Source organism: Nycticebus coucang, chromosome 7 (assembly GCF_027406575.1).
Source record: "Nycticebus coucang isolate mNycCou1 chromosome 7, mNycCou1.pri, whole genome shotgun sequence".
NCBI lineage: Eukaryota > Metazoa > Chordata > Mammalia > Primates > Lorisidae > Nycticebus > Nycticebus coucang.
Genome location: NC_069786.1, coordinates 97,692,218 through 97,718,532, shown reverse-complemented (window position 1 = coordinate 97,718,532; position 26,315 = coordinate 97,692,218). Strand labels below are relative to the sequence as shown.

Sequence of the window (26,315 nt, the reverse complement as noted above, 5' to 3'; positions counted from 1 at the left end):
GACGTGATAAATAGCTGCTCCCGCAGGTCTCTGTCCTACAATTGGGAGAACATTTCTGGGACAAGGAAGTAATTTTAGGAAAGGAAAAAGTGTAGTTAATTCTACATTTCCATCCCATCTGATCTCTGATCAGCAATGGATATTGCCAACAAATCATTCACCCCCTTCATCCCATTGCTTGTCACTCACAGGACTTAGATGAGAAGCAACCACTTATACCTGTCAGGAAACTTCACCACTTACACAATCTTAGCATGAGCTCTTGAACTAGTTACAAAAGTCAAGAAAAGTTCCCGGTCCACGGCAGGCATGTCGTCGCAGAAAATGGCTTCTCCCGTGGCATGCTTCATACCAGACAGGTGCATGATGGGGTGGCCAATTGGGTCTTGAGGAAGCTGTTTTTGGTCTACATTCTGTTTAACAAATAACCAAAATATACTTTTTATAGTTGTATAGAGAAAGCAGAAATAATCATGTTATGAACAACTTCCCAAAGAGGGTAACCACATAATTTACACCAAAACCAGAACACTTTTCTTTTTTTTTTTGAGACAGAGTCTCGCTTGGTTATCCTCAGTACAGTGCCACACCATCTTCTCACAGCAACCTCAAACTCTTGGGTTCAAGTGATCCTCTTGCCTCAGCCTCCCAAGCAGCTGGGACTACAGGCACCCGCCACAATGCCCGGCTGTTTTTTTTTTTTTAGAGATGGGGGTCTCACTCTGGCTCTGGCTGGTCTCGAACTTGTGAGCTCAGGCAATCCACCCACTTTGGCCTCCCAAGTCCTGGGATTACAGATATGAGCCACTGTGCCAGGCCCCAGAACACTTTTGAGAATGAAAGCAAAACTCTTGTCTTGCAGTCAGTAATAAACTCCTGTTCAAGATCAACCACTACATGAGTATTTTCTTTGTTAATCTGAATGTCTATTAATTTGTTACGCTGCTGTTTTTTTCTGTAGGTTATACCATTGTCAAGGTGATGTTACAGTATATACTGTAACAAGCTGAAGATTTCAGCTGACATATTTTACAGAGCATCAGGAAGAGGGCAGCTGTTTTTAGTTTTCAAAATGATCCCCTTTCAATGGAGTTTGGTATATCTGAAATTTTAAACATATTGAACCTAAAATCCCAAAGGGTATGCATCAACTTCAGTGTTGGTTACAACATACTGTAAGGTTTTATAACTAAATCCAACAATAGATTCAATGAACTGATGGTTTTAAAAGACTCTTCATGTTGTTGACTTAATAACACTCTCAAGGTCAAGTTTCTTGATGATAATTTCAAGGAAGAACAACCAAACCTTATCCAGTTTACCAAAAGAATGAGTTTGGGCAATATTTTAATGATGTTGTGGTAGAAAATTCCATTTGATGTTATAGTTATGAGAAACATTGTTCTGTCCAATAGTCAGCTTTCATCACCAGAGTTTACAAGTAACTCTTAGAATTTTTGTTTGATTCAAATCTAAAATGTAACTCACAGAAAAACCACTTGGAGAATAGGCATTGGCAAAATACAGAGATTTTTTTTTTCCACATTCAAACAACAAATAGGCAGTCTTTTAAAAAACATTATTGCATTTTTATCAACCTCCAGGGGCTGGGTCTTCTGCTCCTTTGAAAATAAAAAAAAAAAAAGCAGCCCACGGCCCTGCCTCAGAACACAGTTTTGGCTGTGCTCTGACCTCCACGGTGCCAAGAGCAGAATGTGCCTGTGTGTGTAGGGGGTGGGGGTGGGGGGTGTTGGGCAGCTTGTGCATGTGGCTGGTATGAAGAAGCCACAGCACAAAGCATATGGCCTTCAAGACCAAAATCAGCATTTGTCTTTAAAATTACCACGCCTACATTTGTGTCTAGTCATAATTCTTCATTGATTTTGACATCTTAGTTAACACTAAAGGAGCTGTGAGTTCATGAAAGGGAGCTTGGATTTTATTAAGTTTAAGAATCAGCAAGAGACAGTGGGAATGCCCAGTTGAAGGCTCTATAGCCCAGACTCTGAATTCTTTTAAAAACGCCACTAACCTGGTACTTTATTCTACTCCAGTGATGTCTGGCATGAAGATCTTCTAAGGCACTCTCATACTTGTCTGCAAGGCCAGGATAGTGAACTGGATCCTGGAAAAAAGAAGCATTGTCAATATGTAAAATGGTTTAAAATGTGCCAGAATGGTCTGAGAAGGGCATGCTAGCATAATTCCTACCAAGCATCTCTACTCTGAATCTAACATGGACTTAATGGTACTCACCCTGGTCAGCACCTGGGAAGTACCAGCAGCTCCCTGAGTCAAGGACACATCTCTGAAAGGTCGCACACACTTGCACACGTTGTGAACAACCAACTGAACATAATAGCTGACTTTCACTATCTCTATGTTTCTTATGATCTCTCACATGCTTTCCTAAATAATTGTACTGTACAAACCGAAACAACAGGAAGATAGAGGCTAAGTAAACAAAATGGAAAGGAAGAGAATACTTAAGCCAGTAAGAAGTCAGAGCCAAAGCACATTGCTGACAGCCCTGAACTCTGCCTTGTGCCACCCGGCCAGCTGGGGAGGAAGAAGGCAGAGGCTGCGTCCCTGCCAAGCACCACAGGAGGAAGCACCCAATCTCCAGGAAAAACACTCCTCAGGACCCAGGGAAATGGGTCATTGGAGTCTTGACACTTTACACCAGGGGTCCTCAAACTGCAGCCTGCGGGCCACATGAGGCGGTGTGATTGTATTTGTTCCCATTTTGTTTTTTTACTTCAAAATAAGATATTTGCAGTGTGCATTGGAATTTGTTAGTAGTTTTTTCTTTTAAACTATAGTCCAGCCCTCCAACGGTCTGAGGGACAGTGAATTGGCCCCCTGTTTAAAAAGTTTGATGATGCCTGCTTTACACAATACACCTGATGGTTATTCTTTATAATTTAAATAATTTTAATAGAAACAAAAACCAACAAAGGTTATTGTTTTTAAAGACAGGATGCTGAATGCAAAGTATAAGACTACAAGAGGAAAGTTTTCAATTGTATCACTTGATTCCCTGAGGAGCTGTCTTAGTTTGCTCTACAATTGGCTTTATTTTTTCACTTTGGATTGCCAGGTGACAATATGTCACTTATATATGATTTCAAGATTCTGTTCTCAAAATTTTGGTACAGCCCTTTTGGTTCTCAATTGTTCCATCTACAATGAGAAGACACCCTCAAAAGCAACGGTAAGAGAGGACTGTGTGTCTCTCATTTAAAGTGCTCATGCTGATTTCAATACCGCATGAAGCGTGTTCTTGGCTTCTACTACATTCAGCTTGTTCGGCTGGCTGTACCAAGGGCTTAAAAGAGGTCAGTAAGGTTCAAGTTCCCTTTGGGTCTAGTAAATTCATTCAGAGAATTTTCTTCAGTTGTATCCTCCCTATCCAACAATCTTACAGATCTAATTGTTTGTCATTAGGGAGACCGGACAAAAGAATGCCCAGGTTATTACTACTGTTATCATGACTAGCTGAGCAGTTCCTCTGAAGCACTCGGAGCCCTTTTCAGCTCCTTTCCTATGGTAACACATCTCATAATAGTCTTGTGCAGTAGCCACGTCATCATCTTGTGGGTGAGGGAAATGAAGCCTAATGGAGAGAAGAAAGCCAAGCACATGGAGGTAAACCTCATCATGAAGGTTAACGCCTCAAGAGGAAGAAATGCTTCAGATCATTAGCAAGTCCTCTGAATGTTATCTAGAAAAACAGGTCAGAAACAGACCCAGTGGTGTTAAACAAAACCTGCGCAACTGTCTGCTCTACTTACAATCCTTCCCTAAACTCATACCTACCCACAGACAGGCTGAGGGAGGCCCCCAGCACTCTGGGTGTTTCTACTTTGGGTTTTCTTTTACACACTATAGCTATTTAGCAGGAAGTTGCTGTGTCCACTTTGGGGGTCATCATAGCCCCAGCCCCGAGGAAGCTATCGCATGACCAGTTCCATTTACCATCTGCTTCAAAGTCTGTGACACCTCCAGGTAGAACTTGAAGAGGAAGCTGATGATAAGAGTCCTCTTGAACTCAACCTTCCCACCTGGAGCTGAGCCTGGAAGCAAGACTTCGTCCAGAACCAGCCTGCACGCCGCATCCAGCATCTCTTCATTCCAGGGCCTGGAGAGTTCAAAGAAAAGACTCCTAGCCTGACAGGACTCACACCTCACAGGCTGGCTGGTGTGTAAGGAAATAGTGTAAGCTCTGGAGACAGGAAACCCAACTTCAAATCAGCCCACCATACCCCAGGGGGCTGGCCTGGGTTTCACACATCCTTGTCTGTAAAAGTGGAATAATAAATAGCAGAGCCTACCTCATAGAGCCATCTTGAGAAATAAGTGACACGCTATGTAAAATCTTTATCCCAGAAGTTACTGATCCTCACATCACTAGGACATTCACTGCATGCCACATTCTGCTTTAAGTACCTTGTATGAATTCACTCGTGTAATCCTCTTAGTGGCCCTATGAGTAGCTAGGATCATTCGTCTCAGACAGATAAGGAAACAGAGGTACCTGAGGGTAAGTAAGCTGACAGAGGGAGTTGTTAGGGGGTGAACTGGAGATTTGGACCAGGCAGTCTGGATCACTCCAGTCTTACAGCTCATGCTTTTAACCACTATTCTCTATTATTTCTCTTGAAATGGCAGCTGATTCCGAGTAAGCGCTCAAAAAATATTAGCTGTTAGTATATCTGTTGAAATAGGAAGTCAGGCAAGCAAATGCATTTAGCAATTTATTGTAGAACAAACTCACACAATTCATTTTTATCAGGGTAAATTCTTTTCCTGCAATAAAGAATGCAAATTTGTACCACTGGGAGATAGGTCTCTCTTTCACTAACACACACACACGAAATGATGCTTCTGTCAGAATTTAATAAAATCAAGACACATAGAAAAAATGACAAAATCTTACTGGAATTCTATGCCATTAAATAGAAAAGTACTAAGTGTTTTTCTTCTTATCCTTACATCTCACCACAAAAGGACTATTCTGTTAGTTGGAGTCTAATGATACCTTACCTTCCGATGAGCTTCTGGCAGGAATTCTTGGCACAAATGGTGCTTGGGCCAACGCCACCATATAAAATGGATAACTCTCTGATGATGCCATCCCTTTCTCCAAAGAAGACTCTCATTCCTGAATTGACGATTGCCAGTGCATTCTGGTGCCTCTGGGCTTGTCGGAAAGCTGACACAAATTCCCACTATAAGAAAAGGTGACAACTATGCCCGAGGCAGTTTGCGTACCTTGCCTTATTTGCCTTTGTCACATCCTCTGTTATGAGCTGAATTGTGTCCCCCCACCCAATTCATAGGGTGAAGTCCTAACTGCTAGTACTTTGAATGTGATTATATTTGGATACAGGGTCTTTAAAAAGCTAAAGTTAAAATGAGGTCAAGGGACCATGGGTGAGCCCTGATTCAAAATTGTTGGTGCCTTTATAAGAAGAGGAAATTTGGACACAAACACATACAGAGAGAAGACCATGTGAAGACAGAGGGAGAAGATGGCCACCTGTAAGCCAGCATCAGAGGCCTCAGAAGAAACCAAGCCTGCCAACACCTTAGTATTAGACCTCTAGCCTCCAGAAAGTTAGGAAAGCAACTTACCCTGGGTGGTAGCCCTAGCAAATGAATACATCCTCTAAGGCAGGCTTTCTTATTCCCATTTTACAGATGAAGAATCTAAGGCTCAGAGTGATGCAGTCGTTAGTGCAGGGCTTGACATCAGGACTCAAACCTGAGTCTCTCTGATGCCAAAGCTCTTGTTTTTTCTACTAAGTCCTATAGCAAATGTATTTCTTCATCCCCTTCAAACCCTAAGAAATGTATTCTTCTGGTCTTATTTAGAAAGGTCTCCTGATTCTTGGAATGAGAGGGGCGTGCATAACACTAATAAAGGTAACTATTCACAAGACCTCTTAAAATAATGACCTCATACTGGCTCTTGAAGTTGAAATGTTATCTTCCCTATAAACAAATACTCAACACTTGGGCGGCGCCTGTGGCTCAAGGAGTAGGGTGCCAGTCCCATATGCTGGAGGTGGCGGGTTCAAACCCAGCCCCAGCCAAAAACCAAAAAAAAAAAAAAATACTCAACACTTTTTCTTAACCCACCATGTGTTGGAATAAATAAGCTATGCTCCCAGGAAAGGCTGGAAAGTGATAGGATGACATTCTCACCTTCCTTGAGTAGGGGATGTTCACTGAGACCAAGATTTCTTGAGGCTTAAGATCTGCACCAGGGCACTTGCTGAGAAATTGCTCATTTAAAGGAATGTGCCGTTCTCCTTCTGTGGAAAGAAATGATAATTTCCCTGGAATCTATGGTCTATTTAGAAAACTTCTAAAACATCGGAAATAATTCTATCAAATTCCTGAGGGTATTGATTGCTCAGGGAAAGAAATGTTCTTCCTATGCTTAACAAATCTTTCACCATTGCAATTTACAATGTTTTTCCAGTCTAGGTTCCACTTCTATCTGCCTTCCTTGCTTATTTATGGACAAAAATATCAAACAGAGTAGCCTAGAGTTTTAGGTAGAACAGGACCTTAGCAGTCCTCTTACTAAACAGGACAATTCACTTACTGAGAGCTTTACAAGTGAGGATTACATAATAATTAACTCCTTTGAAATTTTGATCAAGTCAGTCAACAAATATATTTGTTATAAATGAATTTATTGTTTCTAACTAAGAAACAGAATAGGTACAGTAGTGAATAAATAAATGGCCTTTAATGAATTTTATAATGGTGAGGTGTTGTTTCATTTGTTTACACCTTTTCCAGCATCAAAAAACTTCAGTTCTTTATCAATATGTTGGGAGGAAGAATACTATATTTATAAAATATTCATTACAAAATTTTATCAAGAAGTGGTCAATATACAGAGAATATGTTATAACACTTTATAAAATTTTGTAATAAATATTTTATAAATAAAGGTATATTTAGGTACAATTTCTTATTTTCCCTATGTATGGCAACTTTATGGGCAACTTTTGGGACACCCTGTAGTTTAAAGCTATGACAACATATGATTAAGCCATGAAAGCTAAAAGGATTTTGGTAGTATTTTTCTTTTCTTTCTTTTTCTTTTTTTTACAAATCTTGCGTTAAGATCTGACTTATAATAGATTGCAGCAAGGGAGGTGCTCTGCTATGTACAAAACTCCAGACTAAGAAGCTTTTAATGTCTATATTCACATCACAAAACCTGTTTCTTATGGTATCACTTTTAAAGGAGATGTTACATATGAAAATTCTCAATGCAAATGTTCTTTCTTAAGATAATTTGTGGGCTTAGATGATATAAGGGGTAGATATTTAATAACTCAGGTAAGAGAAAGCTAGTTCACATTTTTAAACTTAAAAAAAAAAATTTAGAGAGGGCCAATTAGAACTTCCTAATAATGGTTGAGCAAATTGGAATAAGAGAAATACATTTAATATTCTGGACTTAGTTTCAAAAACAAAAGTCAAGTAAATAAATATAGAATGAAGCCAAAACATCGTTTATCCAAAATGAACTATAGGCTTCCACCAATAACAAATTAAGTATAAGCCCAAAGCATAATTTGGGCACCACAGCACTCTTGTGCCATGTGGAGAATGTTTTCAACAAGGGGGCCTGATTGTTCTTAATAGCGTATGGTTCTCTTCAATAATCAGATCCAATCTGGACATCAACCAACACAAGCATGTTCAATGTATGGTGACTAGTATGAGAAAATATTTAGCACAAAGTCTGAAAGAGAAGCAGATGAGGGCGGTGCCTGTGGCTCAAGGAGTAGGGCGTCAGTCCCATATGCTGGAGGTGGCTGGTTCAAACCTAGCTCCGGCCAAAAAAAAAAAAAAGAGAAGCAGATGAGGAGATCAGGAGTGTGTGGTATTAAGACCACTTTCCAGCATCCACCAAGGCAGAGAGAATTAATGACATAATAAGGAACAGTTATTTTCAAAACTGGACTTCCTGCCTACCCAGAAAGAAAAAGGGGTAGGAGTAATAGGTTTAGTAATACCCAAGTAGGAGCTGTCACTTACCTTTTGATAGCAAGTTCAGGGTGCAGTTACCCACAGCCAGTAGAGGATTCAGATCTGAATCTAGATGTCTGCTTACGATGTGACCCCCTAAAGACTTTTTTAAAATAAGGAGTTACTTTCACATCAGTTATGCAATTATAAAGACACAAATGCTAAGGTAAAGATTAACAAAGCTTTAGAGAACAATTTTTTTTTTTTGTTCTAAAATAATGAAAATGCCATGATCAGTGACAGTCACCCAAGGGATTCATACCAGAGTTTGCTATCATCAAATACGTACAGCCATGTTTCTGATCTGGGACCCAGCCAGAGTTCCCAAATGCTTCAAGAGAGCACGGTATATCTGTGTCTTCTCCTCTGGAAGCTTCTGGACCACATCAGCCAGAATGTTCTTCACCTGGGCCAGGCTAAGGCCAGCACCCAGGGTCAGCTCTGAAATAAAGTCACTTGTAAATAATGCAATGTGACCAATGCTGACCTGAAAATGGCCATTAGACCAAACCTACAGACATGAAATCTTCATATTAGATACAGGCTTTCCTGCTTAATGGCAGAGGTGGTAGTGGTGGCAGTGATAGAAATGGTGATGGTGTTGATGTGGTGGTGGTGATAAAGTTGGTAGTGGTGATGGAGGTGGCACTGGTGGTGGAGGTGACAGTGATACAGGTCACAGAGGTGATGGAGATGGTGGTAGTGGAGATGGTGGAGGTGGAAGTGAAGGTAGTGATGAAGGTGGTGGTGGTCATGGAGATGGTAGTGATGGAGGTGGCGGTGGTAGTAGTGCAGGTGGTGATGAAGGTGGTGGTGGTCATGGAGATGGTAGTGATGGAGGTGGCGGGGTAGTAGTGCAGGTGGTGATGAAGGTGGTGGTGGTCATGGAGATGGTAGTGATGGAGGTGGCGGTGGTAGTAGTGCAGGTGGTGATGAAGGTGGTGGTGGTCATGGAGATGGTAGTGATGGAGGTGGCGGTGGTAGTAGTGCAGGTGGTGATGAAGGTGGTGGTGGTCATGGAGATGGTAGTGATGGAGGTGGCCGTGGTAGTGGTAGAGGTGGTGGTGGTAATGGAGGTGGTGACAGAGGTGGTAGTCACAGAGGTGGCAGTGTTGGTGGAGGTGATGGTCATGGAGGTGGTAATGGTGGTAGAGGTGGTGGCAGAGGTGTTGGAGGTGGTGATGAAGGTAGTAGTGGTCATGGAGGTGATAGTGGTTAGGTGGAAGTGGTAGTGGGGAAGTAGAGGTGGTGATGGAAGTGGCAATGATGATGGTAATGGAGGTGGTAGTGGTGATGGAAGTGGAGGTGATGATGGTGGTGGTGGTTATGGAAGTGGTAGTGGTGACAGTGAAGGTGATGATGGAGGTGGTATTGGTGAGGTGGAGGTGGAGGTGGTGATAATGGAGGTGGTGGTGGGGAGATAGAGATGGTGATGGAGGTGATAATGGAGATGGTGATCAGGGAGGTGGTGGAGGTGACGATGAAGGTAGTGGTCATGGAGGTGGCAGTGGGGAGATAGAGGTGGTGATGGAGGTGGTGGTGGGGAGGTAGAGGTGGGGATGGAGGTGGGATGGTTGCTGGTATGGAGGCTAAATTCTTTGTGCACTCACTCTAAGAAGCACTATGCTGAATGTGTTAGGTAATCTCCAAGAATCTGTACAAACCTATGGATATTTTTTTTTTTTTTGTAGAGACAGAGTCTCACTTTATGGCCCTCGGTAGAGTGCCGTGGCCTCACACAGCTCACAGCAACCTCCAACTCATGGGCTTAAGCGATTCTCTTGCCTCAGCCCCCCGAGTAGCTGGGACTACAGGCGCCCACCACAATGCCCGGCTAAAACCTATGGATATTAATGCCCCCATTCCACAGATGAAGAAACTGAGACTTAAGTAACTTGACTAAGATCTTATAGCTAATAGACATCATTTTCAAGTTAGTTCAGTGGTGCTCTGAACCCACACTTACATTGCTCCCCCTCATTGCCATTAAATCAAGTTCCTCTACAGCAGCGGTTCTCAACCTGTGGGGCTGCAACCCACAGGAACTGTATTAAAGGCTTGCGGCATTAGGAAGGTTGAGAACCACTGCTCTGCAGGAAGGGAAACCCAGCCTGTAAGCTGCTGGATGAATAAACTTGCCTGGCTTGCTACTGTGCTGCTGGAGCACAAAGGCTGCTCTATTCAGCTTTATCTCCTACCCAGCACTCAGCACACTGTGCTTCTCTGAACAGTGTTACATTTCTCTGACACTGCAGACAGAGGAAGTTTTTCAGTAAAAATCTGGCTATTCAGAAAATTAGTACCTAATGTCACTTTAGAGAATTCTTTCCAGACTCCCCCTCCCCTGAATGTTATCATTTCTATAAGAGAATCTCTGTGTATATTATGATTAGGAATAATTCTTTTTCTGCTTGTGTGCTGGGAAAGGTAAATTAATTAATGAATTTTAACTAAGAAAACGAGGACTTAAGAACTCACCATTATCTGCATGGTTTACAACACTCAGTTCTTCAATTCTATCAGGAGAAATTACAACTGGGTGAAAGACGCCTTTAAATTTTACTTCAGGCCCTAAAGAATTTGGAAAAATAAGAACAAAATAAAGGGACTATCATTTTAATTTTGGAATTACGATTAAACTGACGTTTTAAAATATTTTTTAAAAGCATGCTTTTTTTTTTTTTTTTGAGACAAAGTCTCACTTTTTTAACCCCAGTAGAGTGCTGTAGAGTCAGAGCTTAGAGCAACCTCAGACTCTTGGGCTCAAGCGATTCTCTTGCCGCAGCCTTCCAAGTAGCTGGGACTACAGGCACCCGCCACAATGCCTGACTATTTTTAGAGACGAGGTCTCATTCTTTTTTTAATTAAATCATAACTGTGTACTTTAATGCATTTATAGGGTACAATGTGCTGATTTTCAGGGCCTTGCTCTTGCTCAGGCTGGTCTCAAACTCATGAGCTAAGGCAATCCACCCTCCTCAGCCTCCCAGAGTGCTGGGATTACAGGTGTGAGCCACCGCGCCCAGCCCCATGTTATCTTTCTATTGGCCTTCTTATTGTCAAATTATATATAGAGAAAACAGCTAAGTAGATTTTACTTAAACTTGGAGGACTTTTAAAACTGTCACCCTTAAAACTTGGGCCATATGGAACACTCAAAATTCTCCTTTGGAAGACTCTAGGGGCTCCTCCAAGAGGTTGGCGGGAAAACTGAGCACACACTGGACACAATAGGAAGACTCGCGACAGTTTGAGCGAAACTTACTCTACCTATTAAGACACCGCTAAGAGGACACAAGGAGCCATCGAACACAAGGCCCCAAGAAACCCCAAACGGAAGGCCAGGACAGCTGGCACTGGAGCTGCTGCTGCTGCTTTGCTGCAGAGCAAGCCTCGGGGTGCAAGTCTGCACACTGCACCCCTGACGGGCCAGAGGAGTTACTTATTTAATGATAGTTACAAAGTCTCTTGAGCAATGATGAGGAAATCAAGTCCGAAGGATTCAAAATGTTACTTCAGACTGCTTTTCATGAGAACACACATATAATGTTTATTTCCCCCAAGTTTCCTTAGTTTCCCCTTAAGTACTCCCTGGGGTTCTACATACCCACAGAGGTGTTCCCCATGACAACAGGAGCCTGGGGATACTTGAATTTAGCTTCCAGAAGTTCCTTCAAGGTCACTGGGGAAATCCATGTCATTCTGTCACCACGGAAAACTCTGGTGCTTTGTGGTTGATTCTCAGCCATTATCTATGGAAAAGGCAATAGGGACTCAGGATGCCTCGCGGTAACATTCCGGCCTGTTCCTGCTCTATCATTGTAGGAACGGAGACAGCAAACAAATTCAAGGCTTCTAGAAAACAAAAGTGACCCCAAAGGAGAGCTTTTTAAGAAAGCAGAGTTCAGGGTGAAAGTGTGATGGTATTTTACTACTAGAGATCACTCCAAAAATTTCCCTTTGGTGCTCTTCTGTCTCCAAGGAATTCATTTTAATGCTAAAAAGTATAGCCTGTTTAATTTTGCCAAATCATTCTAAGGAAGAAAAAACTCTGCCAAACATAAAGTAGGAAAAATGTCCACATCTGCACACATGGTTTCACAGCTTTATAGACACTATCCGCTGCTTCTTACAGTCAACCCATGTGTCCCCCGTGGGGACTCCGCCTCATTCCTCCACCTCCCCCTCAGTCCATTCTCTTCAGACCTGAGAGACGGATGACAGACTCCTGAGAATCCAGAAGCAAAGGCCCTTCCTGGCATTCCACCACCAGACCTCTGGGAGGAGCTCAACGCTGCCGTCCTTACCATTAGCTCAGGAGGAAATATCAGTTCCTGGGTTGGATCCAGGGGCAGGAACTCCTCTTCTGAGAATAGTTTTGGACTTGTCTTAAAAAGAGAAGGTACCAGAAGTTATTTTCATCAAGAAACTTTACTTTGAAATCCCCTGTGGAATGAGGTAGGAAGAAGACAGATGTATAGCCTGATACGGCAAACAGGAAAAGAAAAAAGCCAGCTGGCCAGGAATGATCTCTGTGCTGCAGACTAAGAGCTCTAACACAGACTTGGTCCCAGCAACTCCGCTCAGAAGCTGATGAGCTCTGGAGCCCTCAGTGTCTGCACATTCTCTCTGGAGTCTGCGGACAGCAGAGGAGCAGCAGGACAGTCCCCTGAACCACTCCCAGCATGACTTGCTCCACCTGTCCTTTGATTTCCCTGACACCTCCACTTTGCATCTCCCTTGAAAAATGCTTTTTTAAAAACTAAGAGACACTAAGGAGGGCGGGCACAGCTCATGCCTGTAATTCTCACACTCTGGGAAGCCAAGGACGGAGCATCACTTGAGGCCAAGAGTTTGAGACCAGCCTAAGCAAGAGTGAGACCCCATCTCTCCTAAAAATAGGAAAATTACCTAGGCCTAGCAGTGCCCACCTGCAGTCCCAGCTACTCAGGAGGCTAAGGCAAGAGGATGAGGTTTGAGCCCAGGAGTTTGAGAGTGCTCTGAGCTATGATGGTATCATTTTACTTTTTTCGAGACTGTCTTGAAAACAACAACAGTAAAAAAGAAACTAAGAGATACTATGGGATCTGTGTATTTTCTCTCTCATAGATGTTCTATTTTAGTGGTTCTCAACCTGTGGGTCGTGACCCCTTTGGGGGTCGAACAATCCTTTCACAGGGGTCACCTAAGACCATCCTGCATATCAGATATTTGCATTATGATTCATAACTTTAAGACAAGTAGCAAAATTACAGTTATGAAGTAGCAATAAAAATAATTTTATGTTTGGGGGTGACCACAACATGAGGAACTGTATTAAAGGGTCGCGGCATTGAGGACCACTGTTCTATTTAAAGGGAATAATATCTGGAATGAGAGACAAAGTTGCTAGAATAAAATTTTTTTATAGAGATAGAGTGAGAATGGGAGAAGGGACATGTTGACACATCTCAAATTAGTCAACCTGTGGGTAGCCATTTATTCTTCCTAAGAGTAAGTCAGCTGCTGTTCACATCCTGAGAAAACTTAATAAAAACTTTACATTTCACTGACCTTATTTTCTTCCTCATATTCTGGTAATCCATTTATTCCTTGATCCAAAGAGCAAATCCCATTTTCTTTACTTTGACAGCAGCCAGAAGACTAGTGGGCGAAAAAAAAAAAATCACTAGGAATTTGTTGCTGATTCTACTAAGTAGTAAATAAAGCAGGTGACTACCAGTTGAAATGTAACACAAAATCAATACGTATTGTTAGATACCTGAAAAGAGAGCTGTTTGTACTTAAGCCTATCCAAACTAATTCTAATAAAAATCCTGAGTTTATAGGAAGTTTTGAAGAGCAGTGATTATCAAAACAAGTTAAAATATACAAAGATCTTATAACTGACCCTGGTACATAGCAATAAATATTAAATATTGCCAATGATTGTCAATATTCATTATAAATTTCAAATATTAACAAAAAACACTAATCAGTACTGTTATCATCATCGTGTTCTTTTTCTTAATTCTTTGGGGTTCACTGAGGGTACAAAGAATTAGGGTACACTGATTGCATCTGTTAGATAAATTCCCTCTAATAATTGTGTCCCTCCCCCAAGGGGTGTGCCATATACCATGATTCTCCCTCACCTTATATTAGATCATGGAATACTATTCAGCCATTAAAAAAGATGGAGACTTTACATCTTTTGTATTAACCCGGATTGAGTTGAAAAACATTCTTCTTAGTAAAGCATCACAAGAATGGTGAAGCAAGAATCCAAAATACACAATTCTAATATGAAGGCAGTAAATGATCTAATGTATCACTGTGTCCTTATCTGTGATGTACCAATTTCATAGTTTAACTTCCAAAGGGCACTCTTATGTCCTTCACATCAACATTGTTTGTTTATTTATCCATTCAATAAATATCGATTGAGTAGCCACCCACTCAGCGCACTGTGACTGGCCCTGGGAATGTACACCTCTGTTGTCCAGCAGCCTACAGTCTCATGATGAGATGGAATAGCACATAGACAACTGTACCGCATTGGGCACGCATGCACATGCCCACCACACAGGTCGAGGGGGCTACAAGAGGACCAGTGCAAGGGACCTGGCCCAAACAGGTCAGAGAAGACCTCTTGGAAGCAATGATCCACAGCCAATGCCAAAATGCTCCAGTGCTCATTGTGCGACCAAGGCGAGCTCAGTGAATGCAGGGGAGTGCCCTGGCCAAGATCCAATAAAACAGCACTTACAGACCTTGAGGTAGGAAGAGACCCATACTGGTAACAAAGGCTGTCCTCCTAATCACACCTGACAACCCCTACCATTCTGTTTCACTGGGGAAAAATATACTTGACCATGTGTTCCTTTTTACTCACTTTACAGAAAGTCTTGCAGGCATCAATTATGGGCCTGTAGCCAGTGCACCGGCACAGGTTACCTGAAGGACAGTAAACAAGCTCCGTTAATCTAGTGACCCAGAGGCACCAGAGGCACAGTCCGCAAATGCACACTGGAAATAAGGACCTCATCCTAGAAGAAAACTCAGACATTTCAGTCCATCTAATCTGCCAAGTCAGATTTCTTTTTTATTATCAGCAACTTGGGATAATTACATGATGATCTTGAGGCAGATTTTAATGGCTCAGCCATTTGTACTTTTCTGTAAACAGACTTTATGTCCTCTGCTTACATAGGTGCACAAACACCACAATGATGTCAAGCCAAAAACTTAATCCACAGTCATATTCAAGAGCTTAGCTTCACTTTATAAAAAGCCACTTTATTGAGGTATTATTGACATATGAACGTATTGGACATATGTTCCAATATGGAACATAGCTGGACATATTTAACGTATCCAACTTGATGTGTCTGGAGATAAGCATATACCCTCGAAACCATCACCATGGTCATTGCCATAAACATACCTATCACCTCTAAGTTGCTTCCTGGCATTTATTTATTTTGTAGAGATAAGAATGTTTAATATAAGATCTACCCGCTTAGCAATACAGTATTGTTATTCATAGGCATTATGCTGTAAGGTAGGTCTCTAAGTCTTATTCATCCTGCGTAAGTGAAATTTTGTGCCCTCTGACCAATACAGTTGTCCCTTGGTATACATGGAGGATTGGTTCCAGGACCAAAAAACCAAATCCATGCATACTCAAATCCAGTAGGAGGGCCCCACAGAACCTTCATTTACATGAAAAGCTGGTCTTCCACATACACAACTACTATAATTTTATTCTGCTTTTGGTTGGAAAAAAGCTCTGTATAAATGGACCTTCACAGTTTGGACCCATGTTGTTCAAGGGTCACCTGTGCTTCCTCCCCTGGACCCCGGCAGCCATCGTTCTACTCTCTGCTTCTGTAAGTTTGACTGTTTTAGATTCTTCATGTAAGCGGGATCATGTGATATTTGCTCTTCTGTGTCTGGCTTATTTCACTTAACACAATGTCCTCTAGGTTAAAATATATTGCTCAAATGGCAGGGTTGCCTTCTTTTTCTTAAAGGAAAAAAAGCCCTCATTAATGCTGTGGTACTTATCAATGTATTGCAAAAGAGAGAGGGAGAGAGTGCTAAGCTTCAGTTGACAGAAAGATCAAAGTCAAAAAGAAGTTCAAAGGCATCTGACAGCAGCAAAGGTGGCTGTTAAACTGTGGAAGCAGTCAGGCACACAGTTTATTTACAATATGAAATTAAATAATTCAAATTTAAAGCTGCTGGAACTTTAAATTGTTTTGAGGCTTGAGAATAATATAACTATATATGGCTTGAATCATACAGCACGTAGCTGCAGCTTCTGCTTTCTCTGTAAATGATTAGAAATAACTGAATGGCAGCAGAGTTAAGAACCCTTCCGATCCATATTCCTCCTCACAGAATGTGAAAGCAATCTTCCTTGAATGTAGCAAGCTGTGGTTGATCAAATAGCTTAACATGTGGACTGGCCTTGTATAGAAAATGTCCAACCCCGTTAAACTTCTCTGTTTCTGCCTACAACCGTGAAACCTTAACTTCCTACTCCTTTGGAGTCTGTCTTTCCCAGGTGATCATCCTGGATGGTCATCCACAAACTGCATGCTTGAATAAACTTGATACTTGATCATATCTTCTGACTCTCATTGCTTAAGGTCAACAACGATCAGTCCAGTGTTTCTCACAGAGGTCTGGCGTTCTTCACCTATCCCCAAATCTGAGGTCCTTATTACAAAACAAGGTCACTTAGTCAAGCTCTCTGAGGGTGTGTCCTTGGGATCTTCATTATTCGTAAATTCCCCATGTATGTCTTGTGTACCCTAAAATTTGTGGACCCTGCATAGTAACACCTAAAGGCAATCAGGCAGAAGGCAGTCATGTGCTGCGTTACTCCTCTCTACTTCCAGGGGCTTGGTTCTCCCTGGAACACTGTTGCAGAGGAAGCGTATAAAGAGCTTTAGGCGGCGTTCTCGAGCAGAGAAATGAGGTCCTCAGGAGGCAGGAGGCAAAGACAAATAGAGCCACGAGAGTTTCAGCAGAAATAGGATGTCAGAGGCTATCATGTTCAAAAATTGCTTAGACTCCTGTGATGAGGACCCCTTCCCAACACACACATACTGAGCCCCGAACTTGATAAAGTGGCTCCAGAGTAGATAGAGACGGGTCTTTGGAACAAGTATCAACACATGATCTCAGCCTCTTTGGCTTCAGGCTATCCTCATCAGCAGCCCTCTGCTCCTTAATACGGTCCTGAGAGCGCCCATGTGACAGGGGAGCATGGTGACAAAGCAGCCTACGGAGATAACAGGACTCTTTCCAGGCATATATGAATAAACTGACTTTAAAGAAAACAAGCAAACAACAAAAAAGGGAGGAGACACAGATTAAAAGAGACTTCCTGAATATATCAGCCAAATGCAACTGTGGGTCTGGTTTGGATCCTGATTTGAACAAACCAACCCTTCCATTTATTGGAGATATAATTTTGAACAAAATTACCCTCTATAACCTGTTTCTCCATTTATGAAATGGGAATGATATTATCTTATAAAGTTGCTGTGAGGATTAAAGGAGATAATCTTCAAACAGCATTTAATACAGTGTGTGGCACCTAGTTGGTGTCCATTATGAGCTGTCCTCATAGTCATCACCATGTAAAAAAAAAACACACATACACAACCTACCACCAAGAGCATCAGTTAACTGATCCAGAGTGGGCTCTGGCTGGTTCCTGAGCAGTGAGTAGATGGACATCACCATCCCAGGGGTACAGAATCCACACTGGGTACCGTGACACTTGGCGATCCTCTCCTAGAAGCACAGAAAGGTTGGAAACGCAGGATCTTGGGTCCTGTCCCAGACCTACTGAATCAACCTGCAATTTAACAAGATCCCAGGTGATTCCTCTGCATGTTAAAGTTGGATAAGTGGCCCTTGAAAGCCCTTCTCATCCCAGGTGCCTCCTCCCTGGTGGCTGTGTCATTGTGATGTTTGACCTCATCAGCTTTGGAATCTCACTTAAGGCAGTGGATTTCGGCTTTAAAATCAACAGGAAAGCTTCCAGAATTTGAAGGCCCAAGCAGCACCCCAAATCAACTTGGTTTCAATGTGTGCTTGAGGTTGTGAATTACTGAGATAAAGGAAGTCCTTTAAAGAAATGAACCAAACTACACTCAAATTGAGAAATGAAACAATAAAAGGAAGGTGATACTTCCTTTATTCCTTCCATGCCTCCCTGCCCTCCCCCACCCCAGCCTTTTCTCTTTGAATTCTAAATTCCAAGGTGCAAATCCATTTTGGAAACTGATGTGGGAGCTCAGCCTCAGTGAGGAAGTGAAAAGGTGTTTGCATGCCTGTGTATGATCACGTCTCACAGGGTGTATACAGGCAGAACTCTCTACCTCTAGGTAACGAGGTTTCATAGAAAATAAATAGAAACTGAGATTCCTTCATGTCTAGAGAACTTGAAGTTTGGCCATTTTCTATGTTGCTCCTCTTTTCCCTCTCCTCATAAATGACCTTCATTAACTGAGATTAAAAATAGATAGCAGTGGCATTTTCATGGGTCTGAAGATGCCTTTTCACTTGAGGGAAAGTCCTTAACAAGGTGCCACTTTAGGAGAAAAAGCCTCGAAATTCATTGCCCAGTTCCTATCATCTATTTTCTGAATAAGTTGTAAGTTGCATGTTTTTAGTACCTGGGATGTTTTAAGATGTTATTTCTCACCTTAAAAAAAAAAAACAAAAAAGAAGATTCTGTCTCTCAATGCACATGGCTCTTCTTTCTCTCTGAGTTGGGAAGACGTAAGATGGACAAGCATTGTCTAATTAGAATACAGAAAACAAACCCAGAGATGCCAAGGTTTTCTCAGAAAAGAAAGTCTTCTAGTTTTCCCAAAGCATCTTTCCAATAAGTTGGTCACAGTTACAGAGTCCAATATCCCACCCAGGCTCCACTCTCAGCCCCACTGGGCTTTAGCTGTTAGCAGGGCCCAGGCAGCAGGCCCTAAACTGCTGTGCTCTCAATCTCAGGGACTCATTATGCCACTCATGGTTTTGGAAGCACAGAAACCTTTAAGGAAGAGGCACATCCTCACCTGAACCGGATGGATTCTGGTCTTGGTGCTTCCTATGCCTTCCACTGTGGTGACGGCAGCACCATACAGAGAACAGATGGGGATCAGACAGGCACTGGCTGGGTAATGTCTTAAAATACAGAAGAGAAGCACCAATTACAAACTACATTGTATCTAGGGGGAAGGGACCAAGCACTCCTGGGCACCTCCACTATGATAGGTTTGTATCGCATACAAACAGACTCTGCATACCCATTTTGTCCTTAGCTCACACCACTTTCTCGGAAGTAAAATCTGAGGATCAGAGGAATTTATTCAGGGTCACACCTGGAGTGTCACAGGCAGGATTAAACTCAGGCCTCCAATTCTAATTCCAGCTTTTTGTCTTGAATAAGGGTGTGTGTGTGGGGGTGGGGTGGGTTGTGACATTCTCTAGTCACACGTGACCACCTGTCCACCTAGGAATTATTCCATCTTCCAGGCAGATGCCAGGCTGGGGAATTAGTTGAGTGATAAAGTGAATGATCAGGTAGAGTGCTTCAGAAGAATCAGGACGTGGAATGTAGAGCTCCACACTCCCACAAGAAGCTCTGCTAGGATTCAAAGTGACTCTCAAAATGTTCTCATTCACCAAATGGCCAATACATATGTAAAACAAATGTTCAGCCTCAAAAATTAAGAAAGACTCAACTTAAGGACTTTCTTAAATAAAACAACAATTTAAAAAAATGTATAATATCCCTTGGTAGAAAGGCTTGGGAAAATGGGACCCACACACTGCTTCTAAGAATGGGAATTAAACTCCCCCTGTGCTCTTCTGGGAGACATTTCTCTGAAAGACGTAAAGACCTTTAAGATGTACACCGTCTTTTACTCTGCAAGACCACCCGTATGAATCAGGGAACGGTCAAAGACATAGACATAAATACACCCATAGGAATGTTCATTGATGTGTTTCTCACAACAACGAAAACTAATCTAAGTGAACACTATTTGTGGATTGGTTTTGGTACATCCAAATGATGGAACATACACCCCCATTAACATTATAAATTCATTATTTTAAAAAGATATTAATGAGAAATTAACACAATATACAAGTTTTTAAACAGCATTGCAGTATGCATCCATATATACACACAAGAGGTAGACTAGAAGGATATTATTCATATATAAATAAATGTAAATATTTATTGAGTGTCTGCTATGTTCCAGGTGCTAAGATTCATTGATAAATAAGACAGATAACATCCTTGTCCTTGTAGAGTGTACATTCTAGTTAAAGGAAAACAGGACACACATGCATAGTCAACACACATACATACAGACATCGAAATGATGAGAAGTCTAGGAATAAATTAATACGGGCTAAGGAAATAGAATTGTGAAGGTGAGGTGGGGCTCTGGCTGGGAAGCAGCAATGAGCCCGGGATCTTTAAGAACACAGAGAGGGAGAGGAGTCCAGGGAGGGTAGAGCATAGTGAATATGAGGGAGGTGGTATTTATTCAAGGTCAGGGAACAAGGCAGGGGCTAGATAGGACAAGGGAAGGCTTCATAGTAAAGGTAAGGAGTTTGAGTATTGATTCAAAGGCAAGTGAGCTTTCAGTTTAGATGTAGAAAGTTGTAATAAACTGTCACTCTCATTCTTAAAACCAAAATGAGCCATGCAAACCACATAATCATAATTTTTAAAAAACTCATTAGATACTGAATACATAAAAAATCTTTATGAGCTAAACTTAATAAACAAATGAGCCATTTAATTGACAAGGCTGTTCTCTTCTTGAAATGGAAAGAGAAAGAGGGGCCTGCCTCAGATAGGGAAAAGGAGAAACCGGAATAACTTTCAACAAACTTCTAATGGTTGCATCTGAGCTGATACAACAGATTAAAATACAAAGCTGGCTGCATTTTTTTTTTTTTATTGTTGGGGATTCATTGAGGGTACAATAAACCAGGTTACACTGATTGCATTTGTTAGGTAAAGTCCCTCTTGCAATCATGTCTTGAAGCTGGCTGCATTTTCCCCAATCTGTTCCCCACCAGAAATCACTGATACCTGGGGTAGTTCCCAAAAAAAGGAGAGGGAAAGAGAGCAAAAAGAAACTTTCCAGGCACTCTGGCCCTTAAAAAAAGAAGTTTCAGAGCAAATGGGAGAACTAAAAGAACAAAAAAAAACAAAACAAAACAACCTACATAGTGGGGCTTCACAGAGTATAGACGGGTAAAAAGACAGGGTCGCATGGCTGTGAGAGAGTTCCCAAAGCACAGAAGGTGAGATAGGAAGGCAAAAATAACTCCCCAGAAACCTAAACAGCTGTCAGCCAGGCTGTAGAGCAGGAAGGTATCGCTCAGAGTTCAGAAAGCAGGTGGCTTGGCTGTGGAACACAGGCAGATATATGAAACTTCACCAGGGCTCAGATCCTCAGCCCTCACCTCAGATCTGTGAAATGACACAAATGGTCTAACACGTGCATAATTGGGAGTTCCAGAGGAGAGAGAAGAGAGAAAGAGTGTGGCACAGCCCAGATTCACTCGAGAAGTTTCCAAAGCTGATAGAAGACATGAACCCACAGATCCAAAAAGCTTAGCAGAGCTGCAGAAGGATAAATACCATAAAGAGATGTTAAACATGGGAAGCCACTGGTGACTTTTAAAAAGAGTGATTTGATCTGATTTGTAGCTGAAATAGATCTCTCTGGTTGCTGTATGGAGAATGCACTAGATGGGAGCAAGGAGTATGTTAGGAGTCTGTAAGAGTAACACAGGAGAGTGATGACGGCATTATCCTCCACTGCAGTTTTAGCTCCATCTTTCCTCTCCAGACAGTATGGGGAGTAAGGCAGACTTTCAGTTTGGACATATGTTATACTTGTTGATAGTACATTCCTCAACCTATTCACAGTTCTGGGACCATGTCTGTCTTGTTCATATTGTATCTCCAGCCCTGCAGTTCCTTCAAAGATGAATGCATAAAAAGTTCAAAACTATAAACCTTCAACCCTATGTGAGCTTTTCTGCAAGGTACCTTATCTCCTTGGTAGTGGGGCTGTATCGTGATACCATGACCGTACAGGCACCACAGCCTCCCCCTCCACAGCTGTACTTAGTTCCTGTGAGTCGAACTGGAAGCATGGTTAAAGAGAATGTTTTCTGTACCTCTTTTTTCAGAATAGTCCTGACCTTAGGAGACAGCACTATCACAGACTCTTAAAAGTATAGCTGAGTTCAGGGTGGCGCCTGTGGCTCAAGGAGTAGGGCGCCGGTCTCATATGCCGGAGGTGGCAGGTTCAAACCTAGCCCCAGCCAAAAACCAAAAAAAAAAAAAAAAAAAGTATAGCTGAGTTTAATGCATAAAATATCTGTGTATCATAGGTGCTATTATGATATAGCAACTATAATCTTGTAAATTCTTGATATCCTTTTGCTTCCTCCCTTTGGAAATAAATGGACCTCAGGTTACCAAAAATAGGGCTAAGCTAAAAAAGGAAGAGTCTATGCATGTAAGGGCTTGAGTATTCGAAGGTATGAATACATTGAACACTTGTCCTCATCTTACCTGTGTTTATTTATTATCATAAATAATTCTTAAAATATTAATAGCCGGGCGTTGTGGCAGGCGCCTGTAGTCCCAGCTACTCAGGAGGCTGAGGCAAGAGAATCACTAAGCCCAGGAGTTAGAGGTTGCTGTGAGCTGGTGAGGCCACAGCACTCTACCGAGGGCCATAAAGTGAGACTCTGACTCTACAAAAAAATATATATATATGTATTTGTATCATGTTTGTTATATTTCTCTGCCTTTCAGTGGCAGAAACTGCTATCTGTTCCCTTATTTCTTTTTCAAGACAGTGTCACTATGTTGCCTCCAGTAGAGTGCTGTAGTGTCACAGCTCACAGCAACATCAAACTCTTGGGCTTAAATGATTCTCTTGCCTCAGCCTCCCAAGTAGCTGGGACTACAGGTGCCTGCCACAATACCCAGCTATTTCTTTTTTATTGTTGTCATTGTTGTTTAGTAGGCATGGGCCAGGTTTGAACCCACCAGCCCCAGGGTATGTGGCCAGCGCCCTAACCACTGAGCTATAGGCGCCAAGCCTGTTCCCTAATTTCTGTTATTATTCCTTAGTAATAGAAACCCCAATTCTTAGATATACACAGGGTTGCCCACAATAAAGAATCTATTTTTTCAGCCTCCCTGAAACTAGATGGGGTCATTAACAATGCTGGCTAACAGGATGTAAATAGTGTATGATTTCTAGGAAGGGAATGTCCTCAAAAGCACAGGGGTACCTCCTTCCTTGTCAATTACTTCTTCCTGTTTGCTGGAATTCAGATTTGATGTCTGGACCTCAGTGAATGAACTCTGACCTGGAAGAAGAAAGCTGCATGCTGAGGCGGGTGGAGCTTGCGTCCTTATTTCCCAGCCCTGATCCACGTATCTGTGAGTCTGACAGCCAGGCACACAGGTCTCACACACACCCCTTTAACCTGGGAGGGTAAATGACCAAGGACCCATCTACTGCACTTTGAAATTGATCACCCTGGTTTTCATGAAGGCTGCACCCCAACAATGGCTCAGTGCCATGGGGATGAAGTCCCTGATGGCTTTAAAGAACATGGCCTTAGCCTGACCAGCAGTCAGTCCAGAAATCATCTACTTTCATTGAGGTGATTTCTCTGCTCTCTTTGTCTAATGGGCATGATATTAGTCCCTGAAACTAGAGGGTAAATATTGCGACTTTTAAATAGAAAGGATGTTTAAGTAAGTCCTTTAAAATTTTATTGTTTTAGTTTCCATTGCTAGTTTCTCTTTTTCATATGGACACTAGAAACAACTTGGTTTTTCTGACAGCCATGATTTGTACCACCTATAAAACTAAGATGTAGAACTTTTGCAAAGATAAACGTAAAACCATAATAGCCGGGAATATGTCTCAACATGGCTCTAAAAAGATATTTTGTGTATCATTTAATGAGGACGTGAAAGCTATATACACAGACACACACACATACTCAAAGCAAAGAAAAGGATACGCTTCTTCCTCAGGTACGGCAACAGCATTATTTCAGGATCAACATTTCTTTCTGTCACCTGTCCCATAGAGAAAATGAGTTACGCACACAAAGTTGACAGAGATAGTACAAAATTCACATTGGGAGGAACACACTGTTTGAGGGAAATGCATAGTAATTAATCCTTCTGCTCACATTTTCAAGTTGATTTCATGTTTATGGAATGCCTGTGATAGATCACCTCTCTTAAGTGTAATCTTGAGTCCCACTCCAATTGCGCCACTGTCCTTAGTTCTGAATTAGCACGGTTCTCTAAGGCAGTGGTTGTGTCTACTAATGAGATCACTAATGACTCCTGCCCAGCTTTTCCTAGGGAGTCTAAAGCAAGGGAGAGAAAAGACATTAGCTGAACAGGGTGGAGTGGGGAGAGAGCGAGCAAGAATGCACCCTTTTGGAACAAAACAGCCTCTGAGAAATTAATAGAGTTAACTTTTTAAAAAGACTTATTTATCATGGTCAAATAATTATGACCACAACCAACTATGTCCCCCAAATCAAAGAAACAAAGGAGAAGCTAAAACGTGTGTGCCAAGGGATGCAAAGCCGTGTGGCAAGGACACTCATAGGCAGGTTCGTGTTGGTAGGACCCGTCACGGAATGATCAACATGTCACGATTGGTTGTACTTTACCAAGGTGATCATGCTTTTTTTTTTTTAATTATAAACTCTGGATTTCTTTTCGATTCATAGAACATATAGAAGGACAATTTGCTTCACAATTTCAGAAGCTGAATTCATCTTTCACCATGTTATAATAATTTGCTCCCTGGGAGGTAAGTGGGGAGAAGCACGAGCTTAGTCTACAGCTGCCTCCTCACCCTCAATTCTAAGTTTGACAGCCATGAGTATGACTGTCATTTGAGACAGTGTCACTATGCAAGGTGAGGCATATGCCAGTTGCCAAGGTCAGAGCTGTGCCCTAGAAGACTGTGAGTGTGTGTGCGTACACATACTATAATGCAAGAAAAAAAGTGAGGCACCTCCCAGGCATCTTCAACTTAATTGGCCCTCAAATGGAACTCTTTATTCTCCAAAAGTATTCCTTCCTTCTTTTCTCTAACCTATCTGCAACCTGAGCTATTTTCAACTTCTTTCTTTCAATCCACCACAATCAGCATCACCCAGTTCTTCAACTCCCCCTCCCCAAATGATTCTCTAAACACCCTCTCTTCTGCTCTCGCTACCTGGAAGGAGCCTGTGTCAACGCTGCCAGGTGATTACAGGTCTCCCTGCCTCTGCTCTTGGCACCCCCCTCTACACCGCTACCACAGTAACCACTCCAAAATCCTAGTCCGATCATCTCATTATCTGCCTAAATTTAACACACTCTGGCCAAACTGCCATGCTGAGAATTCCTGAATCACCAGGGTGCTTGTTAAAAGAGAATCTCTATGGAATCAGGATTCCTGGGACAGGGAACTAGAAAATGTACGTGTTAAATGAGCGCACTGAGTGCATCCTAGGTGAAGTCAATCCAAGCCTTCCTGGAGTAGAAGAAGAAGTTCAAATTCCTTGGCCAGGCCTCTTTAATAAACTGCCCCATCACCTCCTGCCACTTGGCCCATGTATCTTGAACTCAGGCCACATGTAAGAACTGGCCAATATCAGCCGTGCATGGACTTTCACTTTCACCACATCCACCTACAGGCTTCTTTCTGTCCTAAAAGTCCCTTTTGTCTCTACCTGGCAGAATTTTGTCATTCCATGCCCTGTCAAATGTCCCCTGTGCAGAGTGCTGCCACCTAATACAAGTGGCCCAAGTGACCATGCTCCTCTGTGTTTCTATGGCCAGTCCAGGGCCAATGTCCTCATCCCTTCTTTCATGGCACATTTTACTCTGTACCATAATTACTTGTGTATGTGTAAGCCTACCTCGATTCTGAGAGAAACCATCCTCTGTTATTATTCTTTGTGTCAAACTCTGAGCTTTGTGCTGGGGTATGTCACAGGGATGTACATATTATATGCAGTATGTATACACTAATTAAATGAATGACTTGAACATGGTATGTACAATTTGCTGTGAGAACACCAAGAAGAGAAGAATGATTCCCACAGACTGGGGCATCTGAACAGAAGGAAAAGAAAGAAAAGCAGAGAAGCTACTGGTGGCAGAAACTGTT

General features: G+C 42.1%; 1 protein-coding gene across 4 annotated transcripts in view; it reads right to left on the bottom strand.

Moving 5' to 3' along the window:
• LOC128589610 (aldehyde oxidase) overlaps positions 1–26,315 on the bottom strand; it is a 70,748-nt gene that overhangs the window by 39,915 nt on the left and 4,518 nt on the right. For 3 of the 4 annotated variants that reach the window (XM_053596296.1, XM_053596297.1, XM_053596295.1), the window contains 16 exons: positions 24,154–24,211; positions 22,148–22,244; positions 19,140–19,248; positions 17,727–17,853; positions 14,936–14,997; positions 13,615–13,704; positions 12,369–12,449; positions 11,669–11,813; positions 10,540–10,632; positions 8,351–8,502; positions 8,071–8,164; positions 6,211–6,320; positions 5,047–5,231; positions 3,979–4,141; positions 2,033–2,125; positions 244–413 (listed from right to left, as the gene is read on the bottom strand). In XM_053596296.1, the coding sequence (XP_053452271.1) occupies positions 244–413; positions 2,033–2,125; positions 3,979–4,141; positions 5,047–5,231; positions 6,211–6,320; positions 8,071–8,164; positions 8,351–8,502; positions 10,540–10,632; positions 11,669–11,813; positions 12,369–12,449; positions 13,615–13,704; positions 14,936–14,997; positions 17,727–17,853; positions 19,140–19,248; positions 22,148–22,244; positions 24,154–24,211 (1,829 nt within the window). Of the gene's footprint in view, positions 1–243; positions 414–2,032; positions 2,126–3,978; positions 4,142–5,046; positions 5,232–6,210; positions 6,321–8,070; positions 8,165–8,350; positions 8,503–10,539; positions 10,633–11,668; positions 11,814–12,368; positions 12,450–13,614; positions 13,705–14,935; positions 14,998–17,726; positions 17,854–19,139; positions 19,249–22,147; positions 22,245–24,132; positions 24,212–26,315 lie in introns of those variants that run through there. The other variant, XM_053596298.1, reaches the window with a different exon arrangement.